At 42.4% G+C, this 16,089-nt stretch overlaps 2 protein-coding genes across 2 annotated transcripts in view; one reads left to right on the plus strand and one right to left on the minus strand.

Annotated features, from left to right (window-relative positions):
* The window catches only part of LOC115297043 (transmembrane protein 217-like), a 29,549-nt gene extending 18,839 nt beyond the window's left edge, over positions 1–10,710 (minus strand). Inside the window, 1 exon segment of the mRNA XM_029945522.1 lies at positions 10,624–10,710. The gene's annotated coding sequence lies outside the window, so the exon portion shown is untranslated.
* Positions 10,711–10,837: 127 nt separating this feature from the next.
* TBC1D22B (TBC1 domain family member 22B) overlaps positions 10,838–16,089 on the plus strand; it is a 75,176-nt gene continuing 69,924 nt past the window's right edge. The window contains exon 1 of the mRNA XM_029944246.1: positions 10,838–11,031. Within this exon, the coding sequence (XP_029800106.1) occupies positions 10,976–11,031 (56 nt within the window). The 5' untranslated portion in view covers positions 10,838–10,975. The remainder of the gene's footprint in view (positions 11,032–16,089) is intronic.

Consider the following 16,089-nt stretch of genomic DNA (forward strand, 5'->3'; position numbering starts at 1 on the left):
CCTTGCCTTTGGGGATGTGTTGAGTAGGAAATTGCTGTGGTTGAGGTGTAGGAGGTTGTTTCCTACTTTCTCCTCGAGGGTTTTGATGGTTTCCTGTCTCACATTCAGGTCCTTCAGCCATTTTGAGTTTATTTTTGTGTATGGTGTAAGAAAGTGGTCTAGTTTCATTCTTCTGCATGTTGCTGTCCAGTTCTCCCAGCACCACCTGCTAAAGAGGCAGTCTTTTTTTCCATCGCATACTCTTTCCTGCTTTGTCAAAAATTAATTGGCTGTACATCTGTGGGCCCAGTTCTGAGTTCTCTATTCTATTCCATTGGTCTATGTGTCTGTTTTTGTGCCGATACCATACTGTCTTGATGATGATAGCTTTGTAGTAGAGGCTAAAGTCTGGGATTGTGAGGCCTCCCATTTTGTTTTTCTTCTTCAATATTACTTTGGCTATTCGGGGTCTTTTGTGGTTCCATATGAATTTTAAGATAGTTTGTTCTAGCTTTGAGAAGAATGTTGGTGTAATTTTGATGAGAATTGCATTGAATGTGTAGATTGCTTTGGATTGCACACTTCTTATTTTGATTACTTATCACACGGCTTTGCTTATGAGCCTGACTCTCATACTAGATTATACAGTTGTTAAGGGCAGGAGTTGTATTTCACAGCTCTTTATATAGTTTGGTGCCTGGAATACAGCAGATGCTAAAGAAAAGTTATATAGATGGAAGGATTAATTTCTGTCTACAGAGTCTGGTGATGATCTGGTGGAGGGCTCTGTTAAACTGTGGCCAACCTGAGGTTAAATAATAGCAGTTTTTATGCTCCTTTATCATCTTGAAGACATTACCCTTCCTTCATTCACCCAATCTCCTCCTCTTCTCTCTCCCTATCCTAACATCAAAATCTGCTCTTAGATAACTTCTTTTACATCAAAGGAGGATAAAACCAAGAGATAGGAAATGTGCGTTCCTGTTCCTCTTTGCCAGTGACTGATTTGGAGATCCTTGAGCAAGCTTCTTCTGAACTTCAGACTCCTTATTTGTAAAGCGACCTTGAATGTCCCTGACCCTCTTACAGAGATATTCTGTAATAGGAGGATGGAACAGAAGGAACTGTCAGCAGGGGCTGCTGCTGGGAAGGATAAATTGGTGGCTATGGGTGAAGGATGAGAGGGAGACCAACTTTTTCATTACATCCTGGGTTCATTTCCTAGGACTATTGCATCAAATTACAATTTGGTGGCATAAAACAACAGGTTTGTGCTCTCACAGTTCTGAAGGCTGGAAGAGCAAAATCAAAGTGTTGGCAGGGCCGTGCTCCCTTTGAAGGTTTCAGGAGGAATTCTTCCTTGCCTCTTCTGAGTTCTGGTGGCTCCAGGCATTCCTGGACTCTTGACTGCATCACTACAATCTCTCCCGCCATAGTCACACCGCCTCCTCTTCTGTCTGTCTTCTCTCTTGTAAGGACATTGCCATTGGGTTTAGACCCAGCCAACTACAGCAGGACAATCTCATCTCAAAATTCTTAATGTTATTATTTCCACAAAGTCCCTTTTTCCAAATAAGGTAACATTCACAGGTTTCAGAAATTTGGATGTGGACATATCCTTTGGGAGGCCACCATTCAATCTACTACATACCTATTTGGACATTTTGGGTTGGTATCATGTACAGATTTAAGAAAGGAAGACAGGAAAGAGGAAAGAAAGGAAGGAAAAAAGGAAGGACTCCATGGACAAAATTGTGGGAGATTTTTTTCCTAGGATTTTTAATAGTTCAAACAAAGGTGGTCCACTCCTATTATTGATCACAAGCTCAATAACTCCCATCTCCATGGGTTCTTTTCAGGATATCCCCATAATTTCAAACAGCAAAACATTTGCTTTCAGTATAAATTTCAACATGAGAGTGCCAAGAAAAAAGAAGGAAAGACTTGTATGTGACTGAACAGATACGAAGATTTCTATTTTTCTGCTTCCCGTTCACCCAATTTTGATGGATCTGGCCTTGAACCATCTTTCTCTCTTCAATCTTGATTTACTGTTGAAACCACATGATAGGCAATGAAAATGGAACTCTCATCCCATGTAGGTAGAAGTATAAAGTAGCACAATCACTCTGAAACATAATTGTGGGGCACGTGGAGGGCTCAGTTAGTTGAGAGTCTGACTTTGGCTCAGGTCATGATCTCACAGTTCCTAAGTTTGAGCCCTACTTTGGGTTCACTGCTGTTAGTACAGAGCCTGCTTCAGATCCCTGTCCCTCTCTCACTCTATGCCCCTCCTCTGCTTGTGTTTTCTCAGAAATAAATAAACATTTTAAAAAAGAAACAGAACTGAATACTATTTTGCAAAGTTTACCATATGCATGCACTCCAGACCATCAATGCCCTCCTACACTGACGGCCAAGAGAAACCCTTCCCTTTGCCCACTTATCCCGGAGACATGGATAAGAGTATTCACAGCAGCAGAGCTCCCAGCAGCACAAAATGTGAAGTAATTGAGTGCTAATCAGTAGTCACACAGATAAACTGTGTTATTTATAAAATAGAATATTATACAGCAGTGAAAATGAGCAACCTATAGCTACACTCATCAAGGTGAACTAAAGCTAAATCTCAAAACCCTACTGTTGTCTAAAAGCAGCAAGCAACAGGGGCGCCTGGGTGGCTCAGTTCGTCTGACTTCAGCTCAGGTCATGAGCCGTGAGCATCCAACTCTGTGCTGACAGCTCAGAGCGTGGAGCCTGCTTTGGATTCTGTGTCTCCCCCTCTCTCTGCCCCTCCCCTGCTCACGCTCTGTCCCTCTATGTCTTTCAAAAATGAGTAAACGTTAAAAACTTTTTTTAAAGCAGCAAACAACAGAAGAACAGATACAATACAATATCATCACTAGAAACGATACATTAATTAAGGTTACAAACATTGGTAGAAAAGTATAAAGAAACACCAGAGGGCAATCCAAAGCCCCGCACAGTGGTTGTACCTGAAGTGAAGAGGAAAGGGAATGTTCAACGAACACTGTTCAAAATTAAACAAAAATTGGAGACAACAACTGAGGAATATTCACAGAGTGGAACACAATATTCCAGCTAATATGAATAAACTAGAATTCCCTTTATCAGCAGAATACTGAATGAAAAAAGCCAGAGGCTAAAGCTTATATACAGTGTGGTGTTATTTCTAACGTTTCAAAATGTGAAAAACATGATTATGGATATTCACATATACAGTAAAAGTTTGCAACATGTGTAGAAAGCTGAACACATAACTCAGGATTGAGGTTTCCACCGGAGAAGGGGAGAGAAACAGGATCAAGGAGGGGTGAAAAGGGGACTTTAGTTTTATTGTAAATTTTTTTGTTTCTTAACCTTGTTCTTATATGTTCTTTATTCTTTATTGCAGGGGTTGGCATACTACCCTCCGAGGAACCAAATCTGGCATGCTTTTTTTTTGTAGGGCCTGTGAGCTAGGAATGGTTTCTACCTATTCTACTACTACTACTACTACTATTATTATTGTTGTTGTTATTGTTATTATTGTTATTATTATATACTTATTATTATTTAGTTTTTACATCTTTAAATAGTTGGAAAAAACTAATAGTTGGAAAGACTAATATTTTATGATGTGAAAATTACATAACATTCACATTTTTGCATCCAAAAATAAAGTTTTGTGGGAACACAGCTATACTAGTTTATTTTCATATTGTCTGTGGCTGCTTTCATGCTGCAGGGCAGAGTTGAGCAGTTTCAACTGACACTCTATGGCTGGGAAAGTGGAAAATATTTATAGTCTGGTCCTTTATAGAACAAGTTTACCTACCCCTGGTTAAATATCTGACATATATTTCAAGATAGCAAAAGGAAAAAAGTCTTGAAATAAAAAGATATATAATTCCACCACTTAACAATATTTCCTTAATTTTCCTGTTTTCTTCAGTCTTTGACAAAACCCATCTATTTAAAACAATTTTTTTTAACGTTTACTCATTTTTGAGAGATGGAGAGAGACAGAGCATGGGTTGGTGAGGGGCAGAGAGAGAGGGAGACACAGAATATGAAGCAGCTCCAGGCTCTGAGCTGTCAGCACAGAGCCCAATGTGGGGCTTGAACTCATGGAACGCGAGATCATGACCTGAGCTAAGGCCGGACGCTTAACCAACTGAGCCACCCAGGTGCCCCTGAACCCATCTGTTTTTATTTAAATCAGGCAAAGACATTTTTGCATTCTGCTTTTTCCTTGGTTGTACATCATATCATAAACCTTTTCGATGTGTTATGCAGCATTCAAATTTGCCCAACTTAATGATATAACACCTCTCAGGTTTACAAACCACATACCATAATTTGTATAACTACTATCTCATGTTTAAACTTTTATATTATTTTCATTTCCCCCCTATGTGTTATTGGTTACAAGGCAAAGAACATCTTTGTACAGAGCGCTTCCCCCCCCTCTTTTTGGCCTTCTTAGAATTCCTAGAAATGAAATTCTTAACCTTCCTTCTACTCTCCAAACTGTAATCACTCTTAATTTTTTTTAATTTTAATTTTAATTTTAATTTTAATTTTTTTAATGTTTTAAAATTTATTTTTGAGAGACAGAGAGAGATAGCACGAGCAGGAGAAGGTCAGAGAGAGAGGGAGACACAGAATCTGAAGCAGGCTCCAGGCTCTGAGCTAGCTGTCAGCACAGAGTATGATGTGGGGCTCGAACCCACAACCGTGAGATCATGACCTGAGCCGAAGCTGGACGCTCAACCGACTGAGCCACCCAGGCACCCCTTTTGTTTTAATTTTTAAAAGGTTTTATTTATAGGGGTGTCTGGGTGGCTCAGTCGGTTAAGCATCCGACTTTGGCTCAGGTCATGATCTCACGGTTCGTGGCTTCGGGCCCCGAGTTGGGCTCTGTGCTGACAGCTCAGAGCCTGGAGCCTGCTTTGGATTCTGTGTCTCCTTCTCTCTCCGCCCCTCCCTCACTGGTGCACTATCTCTCTCTCTCTCTCTCTCTGTCTTTCAAAAATAAATAAATGTAAATTTTTCTTAGAAAAAACAAAACAAACAAAAACAAAAAAAGATTTTATTTATTTATTTTTTGTTCTGAGAGAGAGAGATAAAGAGTGAGTGGCGGAGGGGCAGAGAGAGAGAGACAGAGAATACCGAGAAGGCTCCACACGATCAGCTCAGACCCCAACGTAGGGCTCGAACTCATAAACTGTGAGATCATGACCTGAGCTAAAACCAAGAGTCAGACAATTAACCTACTGAGCCACCCAGGCACCCCTGTGACCCTTCTTCCTCTCTTTTACTCCAAGAACCTCTTGCTCCTTCAGTCTTTTTGCTTATCACTTTGTCCTCTCTAATATAACTAATTTCTCATTTCGCTTTCTAGAGGTTGTTTAGATATCGAGAAAGCTCTGGTGCCTTTAGATCCCAGATTGACCCTACCGTCCCTTTGGTAACCCAACAGCATTGTGTGGTGGGTTGTGAAGGCTGCTTCTTGCTCTCCTGTCTTAACCCTCCCTCTCCTCATGGGGTCCCTCCACTCTTTATCTGAGGGTAAAGTACGCCAGTGATCTCCTCATAACTAAGTCCAAAGGCTTTTTCCTCGAGATTCCCCAGTTTTACTATTCTTCAAGTCTCTACCTCGCCCCCCCTTCCGTCCCCCAGGCGGTGTTTCTACTCAGGGTTTATCTCTTCACAGAACTTTTTCTAAGGATTGGGACACGCCCACCTCTTTTGAATCCGTAAGCAACCCACACATGGCTTTATTCCCTTAACTCCACTTTGCCTCCCTACTGAGTTGTTTTACTCTCCTTTGAATGAAGATGCTTTAAGGAGGGAAAACTTTAAACCCTGCAGATTACATGGAGAGTCTTCTATTTACACTTTTAAGATAACCAAACCTGGGGCACCTGGCTGGCTCAGTCAGTAGAGCATGTAATTCTTGATCTCGGTGCTGTGAGTTTGAGCCCCACATTGTGTGTAGAGATTACTTTAAAAAAAATTTTAAAAATAATCAAATCATTGAGATAAACTCAAGGGTCAAAGGCCATATGGTGTTTGAAACAGATCTACGAAGTGAGGTCCCCAGATAAGCAGCATCAGTGTCACCTGGGGGCTTATCAGAAATGCAGACTGTGGGCTCAAGCCCAGACATGCCAAATCAGAATCTAGATTTTTAACATGATCTCTAAGTGACTCACACGTACATTAAAGAATGAGAAGACTGGTCTAGTGAGCCAGCAAGTGCCTGCCACTAAGAGCCTCCATCAAATGTGCTCCAGAGATGTCTTGGGAAACTTAGACCAATAATTTTCACTTCTCTATTTAAAAAAAATTTTTTTAATGTTTATTTTTGAAACAGAGAGAGACAGAGCACGAGTGGGGGAGGGGCAGAGAGAGAGAGATACACAGAATCTGAAGCAGGCTCCAGGCTCCAAGCTGTCAGCAAAGAGCCTGATGCTCTGATGCGGGGCTTGAGCCTATAAACCAAGAGATCATGACCTGAGCCGAAGTCAGACACTTAATTGACTGAGCCACCCAGGCGCCTCTGATTTTCACTTCTATTGGGCAACCTTTGGTGTGAAAGTGATTTGGCTCTCACGGCTATCACCCTTTGATGGGCAGGGGTCTCCTGCAATTGATCTCCTGGCTAGGTGGGTGGCCTCCAACCCTCATCATTTTAGGTACAGGTTCATTTCTCTGAAGCTGCAAAAGACTTTGAAGAGGATAATCTTTCCCAAGATAGGAAGACTGTTCTTCAAATAAGAGAATAGGAAAGCTTATAGAGTCTTTGGTAAAGTGAACACATCCTACTAGGTGTTGTAAAACATGGCTTCTATCATGTTTTCCAACAAAAAACGTTTATGGACAACATACGGCCAAAGGACAAGAACAGTTTGTAATTTTCATTCTCTTGCTTAGTCAATAGTAAGCACCTACTGTGTGCCAAGTGCTATTCCAGGTGAGAATAGCAGAAAACAAAACAGACAAAATCGCTGCCCCAGTGGAGCTTACATTCTAGGGGATGGAGATGGACAAGAAACAAGTGCATAATATGCCAGGTAGTGATAGTGTTTTAAAGAAAAACAGACAGGTGGAGGCTGCTAATTACAATGAGTGGTCACAAATAGCATCCCCAATGTGAAGACACCTCATATACCTAAGTAAATCGAGGGAGCAAGCCATGCAGATATTTGTGGGGAGAGAATTCCAAGCTGAGGAAACGGCTAATACAAAGGCCTAGAGTTAGGAACACGCTTGGAGTATTCAAGGAACGGGGAAACTGCCGATAAGTGTGGTTGGAGCAGATTAAGCAAGAAAGTGGAACCAAATCACGTAGGGTCTTTAAGGAGCTTGGATTTTATGCCAAGTGTGATAGAGACATTGTAATGTATTGAGCAGAGGAGTGACCTAATGTGACTGACTTTTATTTTATTTTTCTTCCCCTGAAATATACATCTTTATCATTTTTAAATTTAAATCTAAGTTAGTTAACATATAGTGTAGTAATGATTTCAGGAATAGAATTTAGTGACTTGTCACTTAAACATGACACCCAGTACTCATCCCAACAAGTGCCCTCCTTAATGCCCATTGTCCATTTAGCCCATCCCCCCACCCAACACCCCACCAGCAACCCTCAGTTTATTCTCTGTATTTAAGAGTCTCTTATGGTTTGTCTCCCTCTCTGTTTTTATCTTATTTTTGCTTCTCTTCTCCTATGCTTATCTATTTTGTTTCTTAAATTCCACATATGAGTGTAATCATATATTTGTCTTTCTGTGATCAACATATTTCAATTAGCATAATATACTCTAGTGCCATCCATGTTGTTTTAAACGGCAAGATTTCATTCTTTTTGATTGCTGAGTAATATTCCAGTGTGTGTGTGTATACACACACACACACACACACACACACACACACACACAACATCTTCTTTATCCATTTGCCATCAGTCAACATATATTTGGGCTATTTCCATACTTGGCTATTGTCGATCATGACTGACATTTTATTTTTATCTTTTTTATTTATTTTTGAGAGACAGAGAGAGACAGCGTGAGCAGGGAGGGTCAGAAAGAGAGAGAGATACAGAATCTGAAGCAGACTCCAGGTTCTGAGCTAGCGGTCAGCACAGAGCCCAACACGGGGCTTGAACCCATGAACTGTGAGATCATGACCTGAGCCGAAGCTGGACACTTAACCGACTGAGCCACCCAGGCGCCCCCTTTTTTTAAATGTTTTTTATTTATTTTTGAGAGACACAGAGACAGCGTGAGCAGGGAGGGTCAGAGTGTGACTGACATTTTAGAAGGCTCTCTCTGGGTGCTCTCTGGGGAATAGACTCTAAAGGGGCAACAGTGTAAGCAGGGAGGTCCAATTGGAGGCTGCTGTATAGATGTGGTTGGTTTAGGTTCTGGTGATGATGGTGGTGGCAGTGAGAAAGGGCCCAACAATCTCAATGTCCTTAATAGAGACTATGTGGGATGAGGCGGCTGAGTCCTTAACAAAGACTATTTAAAGGGGCACTTGGGTGGCTTAGTCAGTTAAGCGTCCAACTTTGGCCCAGGTCATGATCTCACACTTTGTGAGTTCAAGCCCCGCATCGGGCTCTCTGCTGTCAGCACAGAACCCTCCTTTTTCCGCCTCTCCCCTTCTCTCAAAAATAAACATTGGAGTGCCTGAGTGGCTCAGTTGGTTAAGTGTCTGACTCTCCATCTCGGGGCAGGTCATGATCTTGAGGTTCATAAGTTTCAGCCCTGCGTCAGGTTCTGTGCTGACAGCAGGGAGCCTGCTTGGAATTCTCTCTCCCTCTCTTTTTGCCCCTACCCCACTCATGCTCACTCACACACACACACTCTCTCTCTCTGAAAATAAGTAAACTTAAAAAATAAATAAACATTAAAAAAACTATTTAAAAAGTTTTCATCAGATGACTAGAGTGATTTTTTTTTTCAATTGGGATAAGAAACTGGCCTAGATGTAGAAAACAAAGAGTAGGAATAATAGTGCTTCTCTGGATTGAACATTGTTAGCATCCCCTGGGAATCAGTGTTATTTAACATCTCATAAGCGATTTAAAAAAAGGAAAACTTTGAGAAATATTTTTGGTGCATAAATTACACTCTGCTTTCCACACAGCAAAATGTCAAGTCAATAGGGAGCGTCTTCTAGAACATTTCTAAAGCTACGTGAGTGGGCTGGAAAGTGGCAAGTGACTTGCCACATGGGCAAGTACAAGGCAGCTCACATAGGGGGACACGATTCCGAACTGCCAGTTACCACCAATAAAAGGGATCTAGAAGTTGCTGTACATTATTCCTTCAAGACGTCAGCTCTTGTAAATTCCAAAATGCCAGCAAAAGTTCTGACTGTCCAAAATAAAGACAAAGCATCAGCTTCAACAAAAACCTCAGGAAACTCCTCCTGGATCCCAGTATGCAGTGCTGGTCACTGCATTAGAAGAAAAAGAAGAGCCAAAGAAAGGCAGTTGAAATGACTAAAAGGCTAGAGGGGCTTTTGTTTGTTGGATTAAATGCCCATAAAGGTGACGACCTGAGATGATGAAAGTCTATGAAAGCTTTAAAAATTCATAGAAAGTAAAAATAGCCCCTTTCATACAGTATCATGGCTGCAAACTTTACAAAAGAAGCGTGAAAATGGGGGTATGTCTACATAGAAAAAGGCCATTGGAGGGCATATGTACATTTTTAGACATGGGGTCCTTAAATGTTCTCCAATATGTGGGAGGATGTGTCCTAATAGTAAACAGAAGTGGCGATGGAGGGCAAGCAGCCCACCTCAACAGTTCTTTTGGGGACAAAAATTACTTTGGACTAGGGTGTGCTCTCTGCTCACCCCCTCATTCTCCCTGCCCACCCTGACCACTGTAGTATACAACCACAGAAACTCAAAAAGCACAAAAAACACCAAGACATTCAAAGGATTCAAAACGCTGTATCAAATCTAGACTAAATCAATTGAGTCAAAAGTAGATTGAAAATAAATTCAAGGGTTTTAGATTTATAATAGGTTAATAAGGGACATTCAAGATGTTTGGCGGATATATCCTTAATCTTCATGATTCACACCTTGGAGATAATGCTATGTCCTGGCAGGAAATGTCTGAATTGGATGGATAAGATAAGAACATGTCCTAAATGCTGTCGGTATCTGGCTTCTCATAGTCAGAAAGTGGCAGTTAATGACTAAAACAGGGATTAAATCATTTGAATTTTACCTCCAGAGCAAATCCTTTACTAGTGATCAAGTACCAGAGGAATGGAGACTCTATGAACCAACCGTTACTCACGTGGTGAACAGTTACTAACCCTGCGCTATTGGATACATATTGCTCTTCCTTCATACATTAAAAAAAAAAAAATCAGACTCCAAACGAAACAGGGACGGGTGGGAAAGATAATAACCAGAGTGTCATTGTTTTGGGAGATGTTAAAAATGGGTTGCAACCAACACATGGGCCGTTATTTTTAGGTCAAAGATTTATGTATATAAATACATATGCTCTTTCTTTCCAAAAACTACTAGGCTCAGGAACCTCATTGCCTCCCGAAAGAAAAGAGTACCCTTTCTTCCTTTCCCATAGGTCCCTTTCTTTACCTGCTTCTTCCACTCCCAGGGTTAAGGAACTTTCAGCCCCGCCTCCCGGCTCTTCCAAGCTCCGCCTTCCCGGTCCACCTGTGTGCCCAGGGCCTGATGTCACCTTTCGGCTTCAGTGGCCTGCAGGATTCCGGCTCCCTATTGGTCTGTCTGACTACGGCCTGCTCAGCCCACCAATGGCAGCGGCGCTGGGTGGGGGGGTGCCCACATGCAAGATGGCGCCTCCAAGAGCTGCGAGCGGGTGACCGGCGGCGGGGAAGCGGCCTGGGTTGGCCCTCCGATTACCGGGTCCTGGGGGCATCTTCCCGGGCACCCCCCTGGCCCGCCTACAAGGCCTTCCCCGGCCAGAGCAATGGCCGCCGAGAACAGCAAGCAGTTTTGGAAGAGGAGCGCCAAGCTGCCGGGGAGGTAAGCCCAGGACGCCGAGAGGAAGAGATTGGACCAAACCCTTACAGATCCTAAGCCCTTAATCCCGCAGCCCTGGGGCGCCGCCGACCTCGAAAGGCTGGTTTGGGGAGCCTGGGCTGGGGGAGTTGGGACTGCCTGGTGGCGGCGGGGCAGCTGCCGGGCAAAGGGAGCGGGCAGCGAGCTTTGGGAATGGCTGGGTGTGGGAGCACACCCGGGTCTGGGGGCGGAGGGCGCTGCAGCCGGTTCCCTCAGCCGAGAGGTGGCCGGCGTCTGGGCGTAAGGGATAGTGGAGTTGGGTGAGTAGCCAGTGTCGGTCCTGGATTTGGAGGGTCATCACCGAAGCTCTTTCTCACTTTAAATAGAACTCCTTCTTGGGGGGAGAGGGGTGGTCTTCACTGTGTACAGGTGGTTGCTTGCCTAAGGGATGGCCCCTTCCCATGCTTCCCCAGATCTCTACGTCCGAATCTTGGACTCTCAAAAGAGGTTCTGGTGGGAGCTTGGAATCGTATCCTGGGGGCAGGAAAAGTGAGGAAAATTCTCAGGCTCGACCTTGCTCTATCTTCAGTTGACCACTTCCCAATAGGAATTATTACAGAGTGACTCGAGAATCGAGGTTATTTCTTTAGCAATTTCTATGGATTTAACACCACGTGACCTCTTCCCCCTGCGTTGTAATGTTCTTGTGCAAATGCATGAGACTCTTCATTCTTCAGTAGTTTAGTTGGAGAGGAGACCTTGTAAGCTACTCGACTCCCCTCCCCTTTTTTGATGTATGTTGAGAGTTTAGCATTTGGTACATTCATCAATCTGCTGTTGGCTTATAGTTTCAATTTGTTTTTGCCAGAGCCCTGAGAAGTATACGGAATGTTTATTTCAGTTGGGCATTTAAGATTTCCGCCAGCCATAGACTACTGGGTGATGAAATACATGTTTGCTTGTGTCCCACATGCTACTTTTCTTAATTGATAAAGGTCTTTTCCTTCAGGGACAGTCTTTTGAATTTGTGTCTATATGTGGGCTTTTTTTTTTTTAATAGCAAGACAGAAATTAGGGTCAGTGGTGGCTATGTAGCAGTCTTATTTTATTTAGGATTCTATTTGACATATGGAGAATCAGCTCTTAGTAATATAGCATTAGAATAATGCAAGAGAATGCAGAAAAAGCTTCAGATTAAAGTGCTGTGGAATTACAATGTTAATATTAATGCTAAAGACTTCTAAGTTTTTAGATAGGCACCACTTCCTGCCAACTGATTCGTTTTCCTTCCTGGTCTGGTGAGCTCTCCAGTGTCACAATTGCTGTTTTCTGGGGTTTTCCATGGTGAGATCATTAAATTTTGACATCCTCAGGTAATAGAATCAGTGGGAAAACTGTTAAATCAGGAAGCAGTATTTGAGATGTGGGGTATGGCATGGTCTTTTATGCCTGCCGATTGCTGATTGTTATGAACAATTTTTTTGTTTTCCATATTTCCTCTTTTGGACTATAAGAGCAGTCAGCTTTTTTCAGAGCACTGCTTTTGTGCTCTGTAAGTAAGAGGAGATTTTCCCATTTCTTCAAGTTTCTGGCTTCCTTTTTCATTTTGAAGAGGAATAGAGAGAATCTTTGAAAATTTTTTTTCTTCTAGTGTTTTATTTTTGAGAGAGAGAGAGACAGAGAGACAGAGTGAGCAGGGGAGGGTCAGAGAGACAGGGAGACACAGAATCCGAAGCAGGCTCCAGGCTCTGAGCTAGCTGCCAGCACAGAGCCGGACACGGGGCTTGAACCCACGAACTGCGAGATCATGACCTGAGCCGAAGCTGGAGGCCTAACCGACGGAGCCACCCAGGCGCCCTGAGGAGAGAACATTTGAATTAAGAAAGACCTGAGTTATTATTTGGACTCTCTTACCTGTGTGATCAATGACACATGATTTACTCAATCTCTCTAGGCCTCAGTTTCCTTATCCATGATGTGAGGATAAAAATACTTTCCCCAGGGTTACTATCAGGACTAAATTAAATGTCCTTTTTGGAAAAAACCTAGGACGGTGTTTATTTAGCACATTATAGTTGCTTAATAAATATTAGTTATGAGGATTACTGTTATTAGAGCAAGTAAACATTTAAAAGAATGTTTCTCAGATCCTTACTCCAGTACCAGGTATTTATGTTTATTGTTTATCTAAGGCATTAAAATGTTGGCACAGTTCATAACAGTTTTTAGTACCTTGCTGGTTGAAGGGAGCCATTGTTGAGCTGTGTGCTTTCACTGGGGAGCTCTAGCAGCTGCTGGTTATGGGAGAAAATTAAAGTTTTTTTTTTTTGTTTTTTTTTTTTAGATAGAAAGGGCTTTGATTTTAGGAAAAGACTAGGGCATTCTCCCAAGAATAGAACTTTTGCATTTGTACTCTTTCAGTGTTAGTGAAGAACTCTCTCCTGGATGGAGAAATGACATCAACAACTTTCTAAGTCCATGGCGACCTAGATGTGAAAGTAGTTTTCTCTGCAAACTGAAAGGTAAAAATTCAAAGTGATGGCAGTTACTTTCAGCTTCTTTGATCATGATCTAGCAACCTTAATGACAACAAATAGAAATTTTATTTAGTAAATTAGCCTGGGCTCAAAATGAATGAAACATCCTTTTTAAAAATAACATCCTTTAAAAAAATAGCTTTATTGAGATATAATTCACATGCTATAAAAATGCATCCTTTTAAAGTGTACAATTTAGTGGTATTTAGTATATTCATTTAAAGTATAGATGGTTTTGTGCAGCCATCACCATGGATTTCAGTACATTTTTATCACCCCAAAGAAACCTTGTATTCATCCCCTCACCTCAGCTCCTGGCAACCACGGATCTTTCTGTTTCTACGGATTTACCTTTTCTGAACATTTCATATAAATGGCATAATGTGAAGGGCGCCTGGTGGCTCAGTTGGTTAAGCATCCAGCTCGTGATTTCAGCTCAGGTCATGATCTCACAGTTTGTGAGTTCGAGCCCTGTGTCCGGCTCTGTGCTGGCAGCTTGGAGCCACGTGGTATTCTCTCTCTCTTCTCTGCCCCTCCCCTGCTCACCCTCTGTCCCTCTCAAAATAAACAAACACTTGAAAAAAATACATGGAATAATGTGAAAAGAGGCCTTTTGTGATTGACTTATCAAGCATAATGTTTTCAAGGCTTACGCATGTTGCAGCATGTGTCAGTATTTTGTTCCCTTTTATGGCTAAATAATATTCCATTGACTGTACCTCATTTTGTGTATCATTCATCAGTTCATGGCATTTGGGTTGTTTCCACTTTTTGGCTCTTATAAACAGTGTTATGAATGTTCATGTGCAGGTTTTTGTGTGGATGTGTGTTTTCCATTTTTTTGGGTTTATGTAATAGAATTGCTAGGTTATATGGTAACTGGATGGAATTAAACATCTTTTAAAATTTATTTTATTTATTTTTTAAGTTTATTGTATTTATTTTGAGAGAGAAATTACACGTGGGGGAGGGGCAGAAAGGGAGAGAAAGAGAGAATCCTCAAGCAATCTACCCACTGTCAGCACAGAGCCTGATGCAGGACTCGAACTCGCGAACCATGAGATCGTGACCTGAGCCAAAATCAAAGAGTCGGATACTTAGCCAACTGAGCTACCCAGATGCCCCTATTTTTTATTTTTTGGTGGGGAGGGAGAGAGAGTGCCTGAGCAGGAGAGAGTGACAGAGGGGGAGAGAGAGAGTAAACCTTAGGTCGGCTTCACACTCAGTGCAGAGCATGACTTGAGGCTCGATCCCATGATCCTGGGATAATGACCTGAGCTGAAATCAAGAGTCGGATGCTCAGCCTGATTCAGCCACCCAGGCGCTCCTTAAACATCTTTTAAGGTTCTCTCAGTTAGTTGTGAGCCTCGTGTACTTCTCTAGATGCCTAGAAAGATAGGAGACACTCTATACCATGTGGTTAACAGTTTAGGCTCTGGAAACTTGCAACTAGGAAAATAAGTTCTGGGGATCTCATGTACAGCATAGTAATTATAGTCAACGACACTGTATTATAACTTCAAAGTTGCTAAGAGACTGGATCTTAATTGTTCTCACCACAAAAAAGAAATGATAATTATGTGACTTGATAGGGGTGTCCGCTAATGCTAAGGTGGTTAACAAACTGTACACTTTAAACTTACACAATATTTTATGTCAGTTATATTGCAAAAACAAATGCAGTTTGGAACCTGACTGCCTAGTTTCAAACCCCAGCTTTTCCACTTTCTAGCTTTGTGACCCTGGGCAAATTACATAAGCTCTCTGTGCTTCAATTTCCTTATCTGTAAAATGGGAGCAGAGTACCTATCCCATAAGGCTGTTAGGAGGATTAATGAGATAAATGCATAGAAACTGCATAGGAAGGACCATTTAAAGAACATTAGCTACTATGAACATGATAGTTGTGATTGTAGTAGCTCCTTTTTAATTCGCTTCTCCCCCTCGCTCTCGTTTCTGAAGCTGGAATTCAAATCGAGGCACCTGGGTGGGTCAGTCGGTTAAGCATCCGATGTCGGCCCAGGTCATGATCTCGCGGTCTGTGAGTTCGAGCCCCGCATCGGGCTCTGTGCTGCCAGCTCAGAGACTGGAGCCTGCTTCAGATTCTGTGTGTGTCTCTCTCTCTGACCTTCCTTTGCTCGCACTCTGTCTCAAAAATAAACAAACACTGAAACTGGAATTCAAAAACTTTGATCAGAGGTATGTCTGGAGCCCCCAGTGAGTCCTGGGTAAAGAAGAAAACCCCAAACAAAACACCCCCTGTTGCTAATCAGGCAGGAGATTTACAGAGACACCAAGAAGCCTAACCGGGCAGCTGTGGCTATCAGGTGTTCCTTATCGCCACGGAGTATGATTGTGAGCAGCAGCCCTAATTTTTCAGTCACCTGGAGGGCTTGTCAAAACACAGATTGCCGTCCCATATCCAGGGTTTCTGATTCAGTAGGTCTGAGGTGGGGCCTGAGAAGTGGAGCTTCTCGGAAGTTCCCAAGTGATACTGCTGCTACTAATCTGGGGGCTGCATTTTGAGAACCGCTGGGATAAGAGC

Source organism: Suricata suricatta, chromosome 7 (assembly GCF_006229205.1).
Source record: "Suricata suricatta isolate VVHF042 chromosome 7, meerkat_22Aug2017_6uvM2_HiC, whole genome shotgun sequence".
NCBI classification, from domain to species: Eukaryota; Metazoa; Chordata; class Mammalia; order Carnivora; family Herpestidae; genus Suricata; species Suricata suricatta.